Source organism: Dermacentor andersoni, chromosome 4 (genome assembly GCF_023375885.2).
Source record: "Dermacentor andersoni chromosome 4, qqDerAnde1_hic_scaffold, whole genome shotgun sequence".
Lineage (NCBI taxonomy): Eukaryota > Metazoa > Arthropoda > Arachnida > Ixodida > Ixodidae > Dermacentor > Dermacentor andersoni.
In genome coordinates this window covers 145,888,118-145,909,003 of record NC_092817.1, presented here as the reverse complement: position 1 = coordinate 145,909,003, position 20,886 = coordinate 145,888,118, and the positions used below count along the sequence as shown (strand labels likewise).

The 20,886-nt window shown below is 47.5% G+C and overlaps 1 protein-coding gene across 1 annotated transcript in view; it reads left to right on the top strand.

Moving 5' to 3' along the window:
• Positions 1-20,886, top strand: part of LOC126537740 (MAM and LDL-receptor class A domain-containing protein 1-like) — a 204,840-nt gene that overhangs the window by 22,300 nt on the left and 161,654 nt on the right. Inside the window, exons 8-14 of the mRNA XM_050184828.3 lie at positions 422-702; positions 1,639-1,747; positions 2,916-3,032; positions 3,647-3,786; positions 6,715-6,825; positions 9,391-9,607; positions 10,909-11,079. Coding sequence (XP_050040785.3) covers positions 422-702; positions 1,639-1,747; positions 2,916-3,032; positions 3,647-3,786; positions 6,715-6,825; positions 9,391-9,607; positions 10,909-11,079 — 1,146 coding nt within the window. The remainder of the gene's footprint in view (positions 1-421; positions 703-1,638; positions 1,748-2,915; positions 3,033-3,646; positions 3,787-6,714; positions 6,826-9,390; positions 9,608-10,908; positions 11,080-20,886) is intronic.

The window sequence follows — 20,886 nt, the reverse complement described above, 5'->3', positions numbered from 1 at the left end:
TAACGCAGTAAACGATAAGAATAATTATTGGATATAAACCTCTGTTGTAAAATGTAACAGCATCTGCAATCTCGTAGAAAACTGACAAATTGTGGCTCTTGCTTCTTGTGAAGATATGTGGCACACGATGGGTTATCGCGTTGCAAGTGTTTTATTTCAATTCAATGAAGAATTAGGCTCTCACCATTCTACTATAACAGATGTGTGAAAACGTATAAAATTAGGCGAATATAACTTCATTTTTCTAGTTACCGCCTAATTTAGGTAACGGGGAAAGTGCGAAGTACTACTTATTGGCAGCCTCGCAGAGGAACAGTGGATGGCGGTTACGAGGGCGTGGGCGGGGCGTCATGGTTGACTGAAGTTGATCCGACTAAAACAAGCATTTGATTTCTCGAAAACGCTTCTTGTTTCGACGCAGGCAACATCGCATACCTGGAAGGAACAAATCTGAACAGCAACCAGGGATCAGTGCAGCTTTACTCCACTATGGTGGGACCCCAGTCGGAAGTAGCGTGTTTCTCGGTCTGGTACCACATGTTCGGTGGACAGGGCGCCGTGCTGAGGCTGAATGTCGTCAAGTCGCCAGCCTCGAGCGGGGTTCGCACCTCTTCACCGCTGTTCTTTCAGCGGGGTCGCACTACAGCAGATATTTGGTACAACGTGCGCAGGACGGTGAGCCTCGACAGCGTCCACAACAAGGTAAGCCGTGCTCGGGTCACTAATGCAGCGACAACGCTCATGTTTGCATTTAAAATCCCTGCCGTACTGTGATTTGACCATCTTACGTCTTTAACAGTAGGGAAGACAGTGCCGAAAGACAGTTAAGCGAGAATAGTTTCCCAGGACTTGTCACGCTTACAAATATTTTTGATTGCGGCTCCTTTTTTTTTTCAATATACCGTCAAGAGAGACTGTAATGGCACTTTCCATCTGACAGTACACATTACCGCGCACGTGTTTCATTTTCACTGTAATAGGCATGGTCTTCTTTATCGGTAAGGCACCCTGCGTATTTGAACTTTCTTTTGTGTTGACCCAAATTAGTATATCCTATTCGGAAATAGCATCTGTTACGGAATCAACCGTAAAAAGATTGAATTCAAAATTTCTGTGCCAGTGCAACCAGCTTTCGAGAAAAGTTCTAGGTTCGCCATAAAAAGAGACATTAGTGATAATACCGACCTTTACTTTGTAAGCACACGAAATGAACAAAGATTAAGAAAAAGCAGCTCAATTTGGCGCCACAAAACGCAGAACAACCTGTCAGAGTCTACACCAAATGTCCAGATCTTTGCACCTTAAAAGAAGGAAACGTTTTTAACTGCTCTATAGGTTCTGGTCAAGAGCTGCCACAGGCCGCCTTAGTGGTGCATTCGGTACTGGCCAGCGTCTTCTCTGTGCTGACACTTCCCACAAACTAAAGAGTAAGGCTATTCTCCTTATGAATTTCGCTGCAAGAAAGCCTTGCGCTTCGGGGAACGTCCTTGTTAGAGATTAGCGCTCTAGAAAGTGACAAGGTGGATTCAACTTTTCCAGTCATTGTATTAATTTTGCAAGCTAAGAATCAAGCGCCGCAAGCACGATGGACTCTGATGTTGCCGTTCCTTATAATTTTTTTTTTTTACCATGACGCAGCTTGTCTTCGTCGTATCCAGCGAAAAGTCAATGAACAGGGAAACTGGGCTGGCTCTGGGACCTATGAATTTTACCTCTGGAAGATGCGACGTGCTTACGGACGGGCGGGGTAAGTGTCATTTTCCTTTGCTGGTGGTTGTTCTCAGGACTCGCTCTTGCGTGACTGAAATGTTGTACAGAATAATGATGTGGTGGCTTGCCTGCGTGTCAGCGTAATGTTTTCTTAAAAGCGATAAATCTGTCTAACCGGCCCCAAAGCCGCACGAACTAAAGGTAAGACAGAAATACAGTCACAGTGATTAGATGGGTTCGAACTAAGAATCCCATGATGGTAACATGGGTTCGCTACCACTACTTCGCAATCAATGTGCATTGCACGCAAAAGCAATTTAGTAGCACACCTACTCTCATAGCCTGCAAAGTAGTGTTAAAAGGTTGCGCTCCGTGTACCGTCGCAAAATATGAGATGTCGTTGAAACAACCGAAACCGAAACAATAAAATGATATCGCATTCTCACAGATCACAATATGAGATTATTCTGCAATAAATTTTAAGTTCAGTTCATAAACGTAGCTTACAACTAACCTGCGACCTTTCTGTGGCATTGAACCAGCTTCATACTTCATACTACTTCGCACAAGATCTATAGTCTGTGTGTGTCGCTACGTGCATGTCTGCGCGCGAATGTGGCGGTTGGGGAAATACCCGTCTCGGACGTCGTAAGTGCCCCACTTTAGCCGGACAACTGCAGCACCTTGCAGAAGAACGGAGGCCATCTGTGCTCCCTTTCTCAATCGCATTCTCTTCTAAAGTTACGAATTAACTCAATCCTGCTTGTCTTTGGTGATCGAACGAAAGCCGATTCATTCAGAATATCATGCGCGATGAAAACTATGCTAAAGACAACAAAAAGAAACCGGGAAACTGCTTGTGTCCAAACAGCCAAGGGATTAACACACGGATAGATTGGAAGGTAAACAACTGCTCTAGTTATATGCGGATCCGTCTTTCTGTTCGCTTCTGCTTTGGTGCTTTATTCACAATGAATCTGCAGTATGATTTCCCTGTTTATGCTCTCGCTGAAATGGTAGCTGCATTGTTAGTTTACCTGAAGCAAAAACAATGATCTAATTTTTACGCCAACCTTTACGAAGTCTCCTGACATCATCGTCGGCTAATGTGAAATGATATGAGCACTGTATCCTTATTACTGTTTTGTCTTTGCAGCCGAATACGTATTATAGTTCACCAACGACCACTGATTGTACTGTTGCAGGTTACTGCGATTTTGAGTTTGACACTTGTGACTGGGTGGTTGACAGTGGATGGTGGCGGGAACAAAAATCAAGCGCACATATTGCATTGGACCCAATTTCTGGACCTGTCAACTCCGGTACGTCAATTTCCTCATTTTATTCTTTTTAGCGCGTAAAAACAAAGAGCGGAGTTGTTTCAAATGCACAGGCGCTCCCATGTCACCTGCACCCATTCTTTTACTCTAGCGGAACACGAAACCAGTGGTGTATTATAGAATAATAGAACGAGTGCCAAGAATACGCAGTAGCAGAAGGTAAATGATTAGGTGGTGTTATGAGATAGGACACTTTGCATGTATAGCACGTAGTCAGCTGAAAGGAGCCAGTGCAATTCGTGTGCGCTGGGGGTGGCCTTTGTCCTATAAAGGGGACATAAAACACAGTGACGACGATTTTATGAAGTTACTCGTGAATATTTTAAAAATTAAACGCCATTCGTGAGAAATGTGTGCATGACAACCGGCACAGTCACAACTTATGACTCGACGAATACCGCGTGTGCAGCGAGATATAAACTTAAACCCAAAACTAAGTCCTCCTTTCGGTGATGCGTCAAGTGTGGCCTGCACAACAGCTGTTTTAATATAACGAGAACGACTTTACGCACTGGGGAATAGAGAATCGAAAGGAGGCACATCAGCCATTACGTTTGAAATTCCTTGAGCGAAGCCTGCCGTTTGGTTTTTCGCAGTCTTCGTCCTCACTGCGACACAGCGCACGGCGTCGCCCGCTGGCGCCACTGTCACCAGTCCAGAATGGCCAGGCCAAAAGGAGCCTCAGTGCCTCGAGTTTTGGTATTTGCCGGCCGGAAAGAACGCCGCTCGCTTACAGGTGAGGTAGTAGATGCCAAGAATCTAGGGCTAAATTTATTCTTAGCGCGAGCGGGTCAGGATCGCGTTACAAAAAAAGAAAAGAAATTGCACGCTAATGGGAACGCTGGTGTTTTCCGAGCTGCTGAAATCGGGGCAAAAGATCGAGCCGAAATATTACGGAAAACAGGCATGAAAAAGTACTTGAGCAAGAGAACATTTGTTTTCATTATAGCTGATATGCAAGATTATTGGTGTGTTTCCATGAAGAAAACTAGAACGAAGACCGAGTAGTGCTCTGTCCTCTCGCCCTCCTCTTATGGCGATAGCAATTATATGGACACTCCAGGTGAATTTCCACCGTCGGCATCGCCGTGATGTTCTGTATAAAGTAAAAATGCCACAACATCGAGGAGATGGTGAACGCTCTCTTCCCAGGCGCGCAAGCAAGCGAATGGTGAGATGTGTGCTCGGTAGGAGGGGGCGGGGAGGGAGGGTTTAGGGGGCAGGTTAGTGTGCTTCTCCTCTTCTACTCCGGCTGCGGCGGCTGGGCGAAGCAGGCCGCGTCCTGCGAGAGCTCATGGCTTCCTGCGTTTTCCTCACATTTCTCTGTACTTTCCATCATGTCAGGTGTTATCCGCACAAACACTTTAGCACTATCGACCGCTACGACAATTTTTCAGTTCGGAAAGGACATTGACAAAGATTGCCTTATATATATATATATATATATATATATATATATATATATATATATATATATATATATATATATATATATATATATATATATATAGCAATCCACCCACAGGAATCGCACATCGGGCTCTCGGCCATTCCCAAACGATAGGAGTATGAGTTTGTGAACGCTACTCCCAGCCACAAGCGGTACAGCAAGGTTGCTTCGCCGCGGGAAAGGCTAGATGGCAGTTGTAGCCGTTGTGTGGGGTCCAGTTTACATAATCGGCAGTTGAAAGCACCTGAACTCCAGAGATCTTGCGGCGCACACAAACCACAGAAGGTGCAAGAAGCCAGAACGTGGCAGGCAAAGTGTTGACAGCCGATCAACGGAAACATTTTCGCAATACACGCGACAACATCGAAAGGACTTGGCATGACTGTGCCGCCTCAGCGTTGTGCAGATAACGTGCAGGAATGTGCACATTAGTTGCGAACAACTGTCGCTATATGCATTGCACAAGCGGGGACAGCTGGGCTACCTTGGCAATATTCATGTTATTGAAGCACGAATAAAGAAAGACACGTAGGCAGAAATTACCAAAGCTTGTTTATTGGAAGCATAGAATACAAATGTACATAGTACAATAGAGGATAGGATAATGAGGCAGAGAGAAGGCAAGAAATTAAGCAATAAACAACAATAACAGGGCGCTTAACTAATTTTCCGTCAAGATATGAAATGTGCAGATTAATAATTACTTTTATGGGCAGCTAACGCAAGTTATCGGGTCATTTCAATAAAGAAGCCTAGCTTTTTCCCTGGTTTACTCTGCGAAACTCACCGAGCCCTCTCTACCTGCGTTCCGAATGTTTTAGGACACGTGATGTGATCCACTTGCAACGGCAGTCATGTGAGGGTGAGAACAAGGCCGAGCAGTTTAAGTGGGAGCACTGCTGCAGTGACGCGCGCTGTCTTCCCGCTCACCCGGTTTTGGATGTCTCGTGTTTTGTTCACTTAAGGAAATGTTAAATGGTGAAGGGAATGAAACGGAGTGAACTGGTGAACGGAACCTTCGCTCCAGGAAAAGCACGCGCGCTCCTTGCTGTCGGCGCTCCTGATCAAGCAAAAGAAAGATACCGTACTTTAAGTTTATGCGCCAACACTACGATGTGATCATGAGTTGCGCAGTAGTGGGGGACTCCATTTTTTTTATCACTTTGGGTCGCTTAACGTGTACCTAAATATAAGCACACAAACAATGACATATTAGTTGAAAACAAGATAAAGAAATGGGAATGGGCAGGGAATGTGATGAGGAGGGAAGATAACCGATGGTCAAAAAGGGTTACGGAATGGATTCCAAGAGAAGGGAATCGTAGCAGGGGGCGGAAGGAAGTTAGGTGGACGCATGAGATCACTAAGTTTGCAGGGACAACATGGCCGCAATTAGCACATAACCAGGGTGGTTGGAGAAGTATGGGAGAGGCTTTCGCCCTGCAGTGGGCGTAGCCAGGCTGATGGTGATGTTGATTTTTTTTACCTTTCGATCCTATTGAAAAGCAGCCACCGTGTGCGGTGTCGAATCCGCCTCCTCGTGCTAAGCAACCTAATGCCATAGCCACCTTACCTACCGCGGCTGGTTCTCATCAAACCACCGTTGTGCACTGGCCCGAGGCACCAAGCCTGTTTACTAAATGAGCATCGGCATTTTATACCGCCCATAATACTACAAGCCGTACTTAGTTTATCATGATTCTATTACCTTTGCGCGACTATGAATTATTCGCCACTCCGGTAAACTGCAGCGCTTTGTTCAGCCGTCTCACGGACTCTTACAAAACGAGAAGAAAGAGGGTTAACCGACGTGCCCAATTGTTAATAGTCATACCATGAAAAGCCAACATACACTGGCACCAAGGACAACATAGGGAAAATTACTCGTGCTTAATAAATGAAAGAAGCGGTAAATTAAGCGCAATGAAAGTGGATGAAAAAACAACTTGCCGCAGGTGGGGAACGATCCCACATCTTCGCATTACGCGTGCGATGATCGCACGCGCAAGTTGTCTTTTCGTCCACTTTTATTGCCCTTAATTTATAGTTTCCTTATTTCATTTATAAGGCACAAGTGTTTTCCCCTATGTTGTCCTTGGTGTCAGTGTTTGTTGGTTTCTCCTGATACTCTTACCAAAGTGATTTATGACTCAAGTGCTAAAGTATGTATGAAATATTTTCTTTTTTTTTGGCTCGCTTCCTTATTGCATACAGGTCGAAGTCGTGGTCAACGGAAAGAGTGAAGTTGTTTGGCAGCAGCCCCCCTACACGAGAAGTGAGTGGATGCTAGCGCGGTCACAAATCCTACAGGAAAAGAAATTCAAGGTGAGCATTATTAGCTACCAAATAGTCATCTTCGGCCATTGATAACAATTCTTTTTTTATTTATTCGGCATACCAGCCATAGACGAATCAGGCCAGCATATGAGCAGCTGGATTTACGCTACTCGACGAATCGCTGAATTAATATGTGCGACAAGCATGTCGTGGCTCAGTACACGCGAATCATGCGCACAGAAAGAAGCCGCAGACAATCATCTGGAGGCATATCACCTAGCATCTTGTCAGCCAAGCGCTGGTCTCCCGACTGAATAAGCGACCGTTTCAGTCGGGTGAACCCATCTTTAGGCTCTGTTCACAAGGCAGACTGCATAGGGGATTTTTAACTGCGCAAGCATTTCTATGGTTACCCAACCACAAAGCTGTCCGGCCGTTCCTTCTTCCCATTAGACGACCGTTTTCAATATAGAGCCAGCCATCTGTTGAAGAAGACGATGAACGCGACAGCAGTGGCACAAAAATTTGGACGTGGGCCAACTTGAAATCTGGGGAAAGGCCAAGTTAAATTTGGGGCTAGGGTGACTTGAAGTTTGGGGGCCGGGCTAACTTAAATTTAGCGGTGGCGAACTTTAAATTTCGAGGTGGCCCAATGTACAATTAAACAGTGCTTAGCATCCTTCGAGTTATGAAAACATCGCGGGAAAGCGGGCACGTTCAGATGCTTGGCGCGTTATTATTACTAATAATAATAAGTAAAATAATAATACTAAGTAAAAGCGAAGCCACAGCCGAGCCAAACAGTGCTTAGGCTTTAGTAGACAATTCTCAAAATTTCTGTAGTTTTTTTTTTGTTATTTGATGAATCACGACGCGCTTAACAACGACTGGGGCTAACGGCTTGTTGTGCGATTTGGTGGAACCGGGCGACAATGCGCTCCTCTGTGGACTGAAATGGCAAGAGTACCCACTATGTGAACATACCCTAATGGCACTAAAGCTCCGTGTCAGTTGCGCGTAGAGAGAGAGGGAAAGAGAAAGAGAAGTCGTGGGGAGGTCAACCACGCTGAGCCAGTTAGGCTACCCTGCATTAGGGTAGGGGTAAAGGGGACTAAAAGAAGAGAAAGAAGAAGGAAGTTCACGCTTTGCCCAGTTGCACTGACAAGCGTTGATCACTGTTTGTCACAGGCGGTCATACAGGCTGGTGCATTTCGAAAGGGGCATCAGTACCTTTGTAGCGTTGAACCTATAGCAGACACACGAGGCCACGGGCCCAAGATCTTCTCCCCTGTAAAGGGCCTGTCATCTAAGCGCTCCAAAGCTGTCCGAAGGGCACTTCTCTCTTCTTGTGTGGGGCAGTCACATAAGAGATGTTTGGTGGTTTCCTCAACAACGCATGTGCTGCAATTCGCACTGCGTGTCATTCCAATTAGAAATGAGTATGCGTTTGTAGAAGAAACTCCTATTCGCAGGCGGTACAGTAATGTTTCTTCCCGTCGTTTAAAACACGGTAAAAGCTGTAGTTTAATATGTGGATCCATTGCATATAGGCGTTGGTTGGTAAACTCTGGGGCATTCCATTTTCATAGAGTTAGAATGTGGGCAAGACTGCTGAGGTGCCGCGCTTTATCCGTTCTCGACAATGGTATCGAGATTCTTTCACATTCTCTATGTGCCTCACGGGCAGCTTTGTCGGCGCATTCATTGCCAGTGATGCTGCAGTGCCCAGGCAGCCACTGAAATACAATGTCGTAGCCTCTGTCCACCGCTTGATGGTAGTGTAATCCTTTCTCTGCCCCCAGTTGCTCATGTGAGTGGCGGCGTAGAGCTGGCGCAGAGAGAGGGCAGCGAAACTCATTCTGCGAAACCCAACATTATATTTACCTCACTGTCACAGGCTATGGCAAACAGGGAAACACCTGCGTACGACAGTCATCGTATTAGGCGTGAAGTAAAGAATACAGCAGAAAGTCACTCTTTCACGCAAACGGATCGTGGTTCAACGGACCCATCACCTCTGGCGCTGTTCTTCTGAAATAGATTAGCTCACCCCATGGCATTTCTGCTCTTAGAGGCTCTCGTGTGCGTGTCCTTTTTTATGAGTTAGTATTCTTGGGTACTTCCCGCACTCTGTACCTATCTACACCTATAACCATGTTTCCGTCTACCTTGATCACTGGGTAAACGAGGAGAAAGGGGGTTAACCGAGGGGCCCGATTTTTATTAGTCATATCATGAGAAGCCAACAAACACTGCCACCAAGGACAACATAGGGGAAATTACTTGTGCTTAATGGAATGAAGAAACGATAAATAAATGGAAATTACAGTGGATGAAAAAAACAACTTGCCGCAGGTGGGAACCGAACCACCCACAACCTTCGCGGAATGCGAAGGTTGTGGGTTCGGTTATACTCATACATACTCGTATATTCCAATTTCGTACAATTTATAGGTTTTCGGATACTACGTTGTATTAACACTATGCACGTTGCAAAGCAATTGCCATTGACGTGATCTTGATAGTACGGAGCTTTAATGCCAGAAGCGAATTTTTGCTGTCCACTTTTTACGCACGTATTCACTCATGGATGGCTTCCTCGTTCTCGTTCAGGTGGCATTCCGCGCAAAATTCTCGGAAAGCCTAACAGAACCGATCAGCCTGGACGACATCATTCTACGGCCTGAGCCATGCGTCCATCCTGTCCAGTGCGACTTCTTCGATGGCCTCTGCGGTTACATCAACAAATTCCAAGGGGACTTTCGCTGGCTTGTAGGAACGGGTCGGTATGTGGCTCCTCGCATGCAGCCAGCCGTGCCACGAGAAACAGGTATGTTGTGCATCGACGGAGTAACCTTAAACGACTTGCAACGACTCCCGTGCCAACGTTTACTGCTTCGTACAGCTACGGGAAATTACGAAGGAGCTTTTTCTTCTTCTAGTTGCTTATACCTCGTCCAGTGTTAAAGCGGTGTTCTGTGTCGCAAAACGTCACACGAACCACTTCGGTTGTTCAGATCATGAAGAAAGCAACTGCTCGAGTATTAAATCACTTTTTAAGCGTTAGCGTTTCTGAGCTCCTTACTGAGTTTTGCGCCTTTGACGCCGTCTGCAGGGGTGGGCCGATACCAGAGATAGTGCAGTCTACAATTTTCATGCGTATATGCCGCTGGGTATGTGCCACTAGTTATGCCACCATGTCACTGGATATGTGCCATCATCGTCACGCCATCCTATTCTTACAGTCATCGTCGAACCATTTCGCTTCATCGCCGTCATACCCTCGTCATGGTACACTGATCATCATGCCGTCGTCGTCCTACACTCGTCTCCATTGCGTGCTCGTCATGTCATCGTCGTCATAGCACCTCCGTCGTTCCATTTACGTCCTTCCATCGTAATGATGTTATCATTCAATCGTGAATATACCAGTGTTGTCATGTAATTGTCGTCATTCTAGCTTGCTCATATGATTCTCGTTATGCCGTCATCGTCACGTCCTCTTCCTCATAAAGTCGTCATCACAATGTCGTCATTGTATTATATTTATCATTTTAAAATCTTCATCCTATAGTCATGCTGTCTGGATGATAGCGCCTGCATGGAGCTGTGTCAGTGTATGCTCAGAAACAGGGTTAAGAAGTGGGTCCCTAACCCTTTAGTCCAGTTGTCGAGTGGCAGGCCAGATACAAGCGTCTTAGGCCATCCTCTCCAACTTTCCTATCATTGAACTTCTCGCTCTCTCTTTAGAAAGTAGGCGAATTTTCGAGCATAGAAGAGGGGTGTGTTAGTCTAAACGAGAATGCTAAAAACATTTGCTACACTGAAATATACCATAAAGTAAGCAGAGTCTTAAAACACCCAAGCGACTCGCTGAGCTAGATGTCCGGAATGACAACGCCTAGCACACACCACAGCTAACGCTTGGACGTTCGCGCTACACACACGTAACTATGCTGTAAGTGTCTTTACTAAGAAAATACCTCATACATGCAATAGGCAAAGCGACGCCCTTCAGTGGTTGTGGGCAAAAAGTGAATGATCCACACGAATTTTGTTAACAGTGAATGATTTATAAATGCATAAAATTTCATTAGCAGAATTGCACATTTCCGACGCGTCAATGCGCAGATTCCCCTCCATTCGCTTACCTGGACCTGACCACGGGCACATCGGACGTTACCGCAGAGGTCGCAGACAGCACCTCAGCGACCGCCAAGGCTGTAGGGCTTCTCAGCCCTCTATTCGACGCCCCTGACGATGGAACTCAGCTGTCTGTCCAGTACTACAGAAATGGGCCGGGTAAGTATCATTGCATTGGCAATTTTCAAGATACGAATCATATTTCTATATTCGCTGCATTCACAGGACATTTGTGCAGTGAGATGAATCATGCAGAATGGCTTGTTGCATAAATTAAAAATGTGCACGTTGAACTAAAGCTAGCTAGACAAAACCCCGTCAAGCAACTAGCGCTTACAAGAACTTCTTTCTGGTAGGTCAACATGGCCGTGACACCAAGTACTTTTGTTGAAACATCGCGAAAGAATGAAGAGCAACGCAAGAGAACTCGCCTTTACTCATCACATAAACGTGGTATGTGTCGGCAGAAACACATTTAGGCTGGCAAAGACAAGGATTTTCAGAAGAGTGACGCAAGTTTTTAACCCCTTGTTGTAATTCAAGGGAACAGGTTATCCCGGTCACATGAACAAGGGGCCAAAACGTACACATAAATTAGATAATAGAACCATTTTGCGAACAATAAAAACTCGGTGCCCTTCCACTCCGTGAAGAAGGATCACCAGCGAATCTGCGCACGAGGGCTCCTTAATGGCGAACTGCACCTCCGCTGGCGGGTCGGCCCGGCATTGCAGTATCTTTGGGATCGGCCCTCGTATCGGGAGTGCTTAACGCCTGCATCACCTTCGCCGCGGGTGGCCGCGGGTCGCCGCTCGTCGGCCCGGCATTGCACTTTCTTGGGATCGGGCCACGTATGGGGGGTGCTTAATGCCTCCTTCACTTCCGCCGCGGGTCTGCCTGACGTCGTACTATCTTCGGGATCGGCCCACGTATGGGCCGATCCCGAAGTGCTTAACGCTTGCGCCATCGCCGCCGTGGGTCGACCCGGCATTTCACTATCTTCGAGATTTTTTCCTACACGCAGACACAATAGAGGGGATAGTAGCTCTTGGCAGCTTCGCTGTATTCTGCGTATATATTGTAGCGTTCCTAACTAGAACGGCAGTATAAAAGACATAACTTCAGCGAGGCCGCTGTCGTCCGCCATCTTATTCTAACTTCTTCATCCTCCTCTTCTTCCTCTTCCTTGTCTTGTTTGACCTTGCTAGAGCAGACCGCTTCACTCCTCCGCACTTCGTTGTTCACACATCCTGGTGTAAAATTTGAAGACGTTGCTGATGGAGGCGTACTCCCTTTGCCCAGAGTCTCCCAAGTACAATATGGTCTCCAGGATACCAGGCTGCGAGGAAGTCCTGATTACTTGAAAGGGCCCCTAAAACTTGTCATTGGATGTGTCACTGCCTTTACGTATTAGAACGTGGTCACAGGGTTGTCTGTTCGGTATGTCGCTGCTGCTTCTTCTGCCAAAATTTCTCTTCATTTGATCTTTATAGGCCTCTTGTTGTTTTGCACTTTTCTTACTCTCAAAAAGCTTTAGGTTATTATGCAGGCCCAGTTCACGAACCGCTGAAAAAATGGGCACAGTCGCTGATGCAGCGAAAAGTCTGCATCCAAGACCACTTGTGCAAGACCGGTTGTGATGTCTCACTGCGGCTTCGAGGCAGCACTTCAAACCCCCTACAAAGTTCGGATGCATGATTATGTACTGTTTCGTGTCTCGTATAGCACGTTCGGCGAGGCCATTAGCAGCTGGGTGATATGGGGAACAAAACTTGATACTCATTCTGTTATCTCCCGCCCACTTTGCAAGCTTTTTGCTCAGAAAGGCAGGACCACTACCACACGCTAAGATCTTTGTGTCTCGAAAACACTTAGCCTTAAGAAGAGCAATGATGCTGTTGGCGTCTTCTTTTGCTGCACTGGCCATAACCATCTTTGTACATTCACCAATAGCCAGCAAGAAAGCTTGTGTTTTTCTGATGTCTTCCCCTTTCATTCAGAGCTCTGCTAAATCCAAATGAACGACTTCAAACGGCATACTTGAGTGCTCTGTGGTTATCATTACATCTGTGGGTTGCCTGAAATTGACTTTATTCGTCTGGCACAGATGGCATGTTCGCATGTAGGTTCTGGTATCATCCTTCATACCTGACCACGTAAATCTCTTCAGCAGTTTATTGTACGTGCGCCAGAAACCGTCATGACCACCGGGCTCTGGGGTGTCATGGTAGAGATGCAGTATCTTGGGAACCATTGTGTCTCTAACATGATATTTGCCATCGATAAACTTCATTTCTTCGGTGCCCTCCCAAAGCTTCATGTGATTAATTTCTTGAGGGTAATCAAATGTGGTCGGTACCAGCAAACTGGACAGTGCATAAGCGTCGGTGAGGAGAAGACCGGGGCGATGGGAAATAACGAAATCAAACTGTTGGATTTAATTTACCAATCTAGCGATGCGTCCTCTTGGCTGTGTCATGCCAAGAAGGTGAGTCAGTGCCTGGTAATCCGTGAAAATTGTGAATTTTACGCCTTCAAGGTAAGATCGAAAATACTGCACAGCTTTCAAGACAACCGGTGCTTTTTTTCTGTTGTAGAGTAGTTTATTTCAGTTGGCTTCAGGGTATAGCTGTAGTACCCGACTACATAATGCTTTTGGTGGTTAGACTCGGATGAGTTCTGGTAGAGAACGGCGCCGGTCGCATAATATGACGCATTTGTATTCAGCAGAAACGGCAAGGAGAAGTCTGGTATCTCACAAGTTCACGGCACGCAGTTTCACACTTGTCATCCGATTGGTAAGGTGTACCTTTCTGCGTCAAACGTGTGAGACATCTCGTCTTAATGGCATAGTCTCTGATGAAAGACCTGAAATATGTCCAGCTAGACCTAGAAGAACACGCAGTGAGTGTATATCATAGGGCTTTACTAATTTTGAAATTCCTTGAGGCAGTTTCTGCTTCGTACTTTTCGTGGACCCGTCAAAACCTCTTCAAAGGAACACCACCTTTTCTTGGAAGAAGGCACTTATTTTGAAGTTCACTTTGATATGTGCATGACTGAGAAAGTTCAAAACTGGTGAAATGTGTTTCTGTTGTTCCTCCTTTGTTGTTGAATAAACAATGATATCAACAATGTCAACGTTGCAGAACGTGTCTAGGTATAGCTTCAGGGCGAGCAAGTGGACACTACGTACACGGCATCATACATTTGAGGCTTTTAATCAACACTGACTTGTTTCTGTGGCAACTATTGACGTGTAGTCAGATCCTTCAGTGTGGCACGTTGACTACTCCCCTCGACATAATAAGTAAGGGGATACGAACTTTCTTTTAGGTTACATGTTGGGCTGGGCGGAGGAGCCTTGCGTTGATAGGCGTTGAAGTCATATTTTACGTTCAGCTCAGTTGAATTAGGAATATCTCTTGTTCTTAGTTCTTGTGTCGATTCCCTTGTTGGTAACAAGAATTGGATGCACTGCAGAGGGTCTTCAAATGTCAATGGTGCTTTTATCTGAACTTGGTTTTGTATATCTACAGATAGCCCTTGTGTAATTAAAGCTGTAATGGCGGGCGATGTGAGCTTAGGTTTCGCTTCATACAACAAAAGGCGTTTTTCAAGTAAGTACTCTAGTAAAGGACCACATTGGTATGTAAAGCGCATAGCCACATTCCAACTCTCAACGGGGTTTTGATGGAAAGCCGCCCAAAACTTTCTTTTTCAATTGCTCCAGCGAGCAGGTAGCCTATCCAAAAACAGCATGTCATACCACTTTCTAGCGGTGACTCCGAGGTAGCAACGCATATTCTGAATCTTCTCATCATCAGAGAGCCACCAATTCTTCTCACATGCCTATTCGCAAAACCAAAGGCAGTAGTTGGGACTCGCGGAGCTTTCCTCGAATATATCTGGTTCCACCATGTTCTCTTCGAGGTTATGCAACCTGAGCAGAGTTGACGTAAGTTCGCTCTGATGCGTCATCTGTCGTTGCTGTTGCTCGAAGACATTCAAAATAAGGCTCACCTCTGCCGATGTTTTCTGCTTAACGGTGCGTCTTTGTGAAGGCTCCGGGACCAAGTTCGCAAGCTCCTGGAGCTATAGATCCACTTTAACGGATCCCGTCTGCAGAAGTTCTTCGCGGCTCATAGAAGCTCTCTCCAGCACCACCTCGACGAGGTTGGCCGTTCTGACATCCCAGGCAAGGTCTTTCGCTGGCTCACCTAGCACTTCGTAACGGCTGAAGGATATGTCCGGTCGTGTCTTTGTGTCAACGAAGAAAATTACCCACATGTTCGCTTCGATGGCTGCGCCAAAATGTTACGTTCCTAACTAGAACGGCAGTATGAAAGACATAACTTCAGTGAGACGGGTGTTGTCCACCATTTTATTCTAACTTCTTCATCTTGCTCTTCTTCCTCTTCCTCGGTTTATATGGCTCTGCTGGAGCAGACCGCCTCACATATATATATATATATATATACATATATATAAGGTTGCCACCAGGTGTTTGCCTAAAAGCAGCCTATGGAGGACGAGGTAGAAGAGGAGTTGATTTTACGCGCCATCGCTATATCTGACATATAACTTTGCCTATCGGCCGCATTTGTCATCCCACAACTTGGAATTACTCAACGATTTCGATTAGACCACAAATCGACATCTACGGCTGCGGAACTTGTGGGAATACGGGAGGCTGTCCGTTTTATGAGAACGCAGACACCCCACAAATGGACGATATTGTGTGATGCCAAATCAGCACTACAGGCGCTAAAATACTTTTTAAAGAAAGGACCATACTATCTGCTCGTGCTGGAAATCGTCGAACTTTACCACAGTGCCGAGCTAAGTGGCCACGTGATCACCTTTCAATGGGTGCCTAGCCATTGTGGTGTTTTTGGTAATGAACTCGCTGACAGTGAGGCAAGATCGGCCTCCTCTTCCTCTGATGAAGTACGGATTGCCTACTCGCGAGCTGACATCAACTCCATGGTCAAGGCACTCATACAGGACCTTACAAAGGCTTACAGAGCCCACTCTGATAACATTCACAGACGTCTACATATGATTGACCCAGACGGTAAATTCTGTTTGCCCCCGAAGCTTACACGGAGCAAAACATCATTGCTACACAGGATTCGGCTCGGCGTTGCTTTCACCCGTCGCTACGCACACCTCATCGGCCAATCGAACAGCCCTGATTGTGTACACTGCCAGATGCCCGAAACACTGCAACACGTACTATGCGACTGCCCAGCATATATGCTGGAGCGAAGGACGCTAGACAGTTTCCTAGCCAGCGTTGGCAGACAACTACTGTCGGAGGAAGCTATCCTCGGCCCATGGCCTGACACTGCAATTGCAATGCGTGCAACAAAAGTATTGTTGAAGTTCCTGCAGGACACCAAGCTCGACGAACGGCTCTAGCAAGGCAACTGTCTCATGTACATAAGCACTCACCACTTCTCTTATCATCATCTTCCATCCCAATACTTTCACTCCCCTTCCCTCTTCTCCAGTACAGAGTAGCAGACTAGAGCGCACTAGCTCAGGTCGACCTCTCTGTCTTTCCTATCAATAAATTCTATTCTATTCTATTCTGCCTATCGCCCTTAGTGGGTGCGACCCATGACAGAGGTCCATCATCACCATATGTTACCAACCAGTAAAGCTTAATTGACATTTTCTCATTAGTCTACGTTACAGGGGGGTGGAAGTACTGGGTACAACGCACTCCATGCGTGTTCCATGCTCCATCGTGTTCCGGCTGCTGGACGGGGTCTGGGTGCACTCCGTGCACCAGACTCCGTCCAGCAGCCGGAACACGAGCCCTACGGTCGTGGACACCCCAGTGCATCGAGCAAGCCGAAGACTACGAGGCCTGCGAAAGACATGAAAGTCATCATGATCATCATCATCATCCCTAGATCTCTCAGTCGAGAGAGCGACTACGATGCCAACTCAAACCACCATGGGAAGCGCCACGCCGACCTATCTGTCATTCAAAACCCGCGGACGCCAAATACCTTAGACAGATAACTTTTCGGAGACATGTAGGACTGGCCAAGCTAGCTTGAACTTGTCGCTGACTTCAATCTCTGGGACGAAGCCACTAACCTCAGCAAGCCTACTTGAGCTTAGAGGACGGCGCCCGCACCTGGTTCTAAAATAGAAAAGGCATTTTAACAAGCAATCATGAATTACAGCGTTGGCTTCTCGATTCTTACACAGGCGCTGATCGCTGAGACAAAATTGAACGTCCGCTTCAGTCCTGTATTCAACTGCCAAATGAGACGCTTACGACGTATGTTGAAGGCATGACACACCTCTTTAAGTGAATGGATCCTGTCATGGCACAGGAGCAAAAGCTGCGTCACTTTATGCTAGGTGCATAAAGCTTTATGCTAGGTGCATTATGCTAGGTCCCTTTGCTGGTATGGTGCGTAGACTCCCAAAACAGATACAGACTTCTTCGCTGAAGCCGTCACGATGCAGAAAGAGCCTCATCAGCGTCCTCCCTCATTTGACGGGCAAGTGAACGCAGCATCAACTCCTGACATGTTCATAGCCTCCAGGCGACATTGCTCGCTCGGCCGTTCGTTAGGGAATTCAGAAGACTTACGGAGTGAGCCAGCCTGTAGTCGGTTCCATCACCAGTGCAATCCGCGACGAGGGCCACCAGGATCTCAATACCTGTTGGTCCAGCGATGGGACAGCGACGCTTATGCCCACGGGCAGTCAGCGTCTGACATATGCGGAAGCCGCCTTGCTACAATGAGTGCCTACATCTCACCCCGATGTCGCGATCCGCAGCGCACCTTCAGTCTCAATCCAATCAGCACACGTTGATTTAGGCTTCGACGGCAGCCGTGCGTCGCAACGGAAATCTGATATCTGGCGTACTTCAGACAGACGACCACTTTGCTACCAGGGCTGCGAGGCTGGGCACATCTACTGCGAGTGTGCATGCGGATAACATGCACTGCGCGGCTTTTACATCAACTCCCCTGGTCGTGAAGTGTGCCAGAGGCAAAGGGAAGTTAAAGATTATCTCGCGAAGCAGAGCATGCCATTGTCGCGACGTCACTTACAATCACCGTCTCCGAGGTGATCCTCACCCATCCGCTCACGTTTTGGAACGATGGCACAGGGGCACTCGCCAAGTACTAGTCAGAAAATCTGAAGGCAGTGGCTGTCGGTGGCGAGGTCGCTGAAACTCGACTTGCGCAAGACTTCCCATTGGCACCTGTACGACATGATGAAGATTCAATGAAGACAGCAGGGTCAACACGTAACAAAGACAATTCATCTAGACTTATCGTAGAAAAACTTGATTATGGGGTTTTACGTTCCAAAACCACAATATAATTATGAGGCAGGCCATAGTGGCAGACTCCCGAATATTTTGACCACCTGGGGTTATTTAATGTGCACCCATCTATGTACACGGGTGTTTTCGCATTTCACCTCGATGGAAATGGCGCCGCCGTGGCCGGGATTCGACCCCGTGACTTCGTACTTAGCAGCCCAACATCATAGCCTCTAAGCAACCGCGGCGTGTTCATTCCCGCTTGAGCGCAGTGCCAAAAAGTCCCTGGTGACCACATATGAAGTTGCTGACCGGGTCTCGGTTGACATACTGTGCTGATAAATGGTGTTTCGGGCCAGTGCGTTAGTGGATGTGGTTGCGGATTATATTGTTATAGGCGACAAACTATTGACGGTAATTAAAAAAAAAGTTATGACGCGTTGGAAAGGGACGCGCATTCGCACAGCTCGTGGTTAGGTCGCGTGGTTATCCTCTACGATGCTGTACCGCCAGAATAAAAATTCGTGCTTTTACCTGCCTGAGCCTCCATGGCTGTTCTTTCCAGCTTATTCTCAGCGTGAATTTTCTTCTGGAGTACGGTGCAGTTACTAATCTCCACGAGCACATCGTGCCATTCTTAATGAATCGGGCCAATGAGCGAGACGTACACCGCAAGCGTGAAGCAGCGCTGCGTATTTTAACGATATCGTGACGTTACCTCTCACGATTGTGCGGGTTGAGATCATGTGCTAAGGACTTTAAGATGGCGCCGCGGTCACTGAAAGCAATGCGTCGCTTTTATTGCTACAATGTGTATGCGTGGAATGAAGCCTCATGGAAGTTCGTCACGGGTGGTCGCGTGATGCTTGTTACTAATTTCAACTACGAACATCGGCACCTTTTTCGCGGCACTGCCGTGGCCTATGCAGATCCCATAGCTGGGATCTGCTAACTGCGGCGAGCGAACGTACGAGTATGTTCAGAGCTTCCTCAGCCACCGCACGGCGGAGCTGAAGATGGGAGAGATCCAGACTCCAGTGTACCACCCTCCCAACAAGGGCGCACCACAAGGTGCTGTCATCTCTCCCACGCTGTTCAACGTCGCAATGATCGGTCTCGCAAGCAAACTGCAGGACGTAGCAGGTCTTCGGCACACAATCTACGCAGATGATATAACACTCTGGACCAGAACAGGGTCCCTCGTTGAAAAAGAAGAACGGCTGCAAACTGCAGCAAATATCATCCAGGAATACGTCAGCCAACGGGGACTACAATGCTCCCCCGAGAAATCTGAGCTCCTACGAGTCTGGCGAGGCCGGGGTAACCACACAGTCCCCACAGACCCAACAAGAAGACTCGAGGTACGCCTCAACGGGGGCCTCATACCAGAGAAGCCATTGCTGAGGGTGCTGGGCATGTGGCTGCAGTCCAACCAGCGGGCCACACACACCCTTACACTCCTCAAAACCAGTGTCAAGGCGATATCACGCATGATCTCCCACGTAACATCCAAGAACAGAGGCATGAAGGAAAGCGACACCCTGCGACTGGTCAGTAGCCTGGTGGTGAGCAGAATCACATACAGCCTGCCTTACTACCACCTCACACAGTCCGAGACGAAGCAGGCCGACACACTTTTAAGGATGGCTTTGAAGACCGCTCTCCGCCTGCCGATGAGTACATCGACTGAAAAATTATTGGCGCTAGGGTTGCACAACACCCTCAGCGAACTGGCAGAAGCCCATTACGTCTCGCAACAACAGAGACTTGCGCGGACTCGCACGGGCCGGCAGGTCCTACAAACCTTGGGGTTCCCAGCAATAACAACACGAACCCAAGAAACCTGTTCCATACCTCGTCACGTCCAGGACAGGTTTCACGTTGCCCCGATACCACGCAACATGGACCCTAACCTACACTCCGGCAGGAGGAGAGCAAGGGCCCAGTACATGGAGAAAGCGTTCAGATTCAATACCACGGCCCGTTTTACGGACGATGCCATGTATGGCACGAACAACAAAGGCGCAGTTTCAGTGGCATGCGACTACCGAGGCCACGTTACCTCCGCTGCATCGACCCGCCCCTGCACGATTACGGAAGCCGAGGAGCTGGCCATCGTGTTAGCCATCCGCGAGGGCCTACACGCAAACCAACCACTGACGATCCTCACGGATTCCCAGCAGGCCTGCCGCAACTTCCTACAGGGAAGAATTGGAAGACCCGCTGCACAAGTCGTAGCCGGAATACTCAAGAAGGACCCTGAGGACTTCGCCACCCAAACCATCATCTGGATACCGGGCCACACTGGCATCACGGGCAACCTGCAGGCCGACAGAGCAGCTCGAGGATTCGTACATAACCGAGCACTCAACACGCCGGCTGCAGAAGACTTGGACCCTGTCGACCTCGAGTATTCAGCCATCGTGAACTACCACAGAGGGCGTCGCTTGCGATATCCACCACCCCATCGAAATCTAAACACAGAAGATGCCGCTGCCTGGCGTAGGCTCCAGACAGGCACTTACACGAACTTACACATATTACATAGGATACACCCCACAGCCTACAGGGACGAATGCCCATGGTGTGGGGCCACACCAACCCTATACCGCATTACGTGGGAGTGCGCACTACACAACATAGAACACCCAGACACGAAC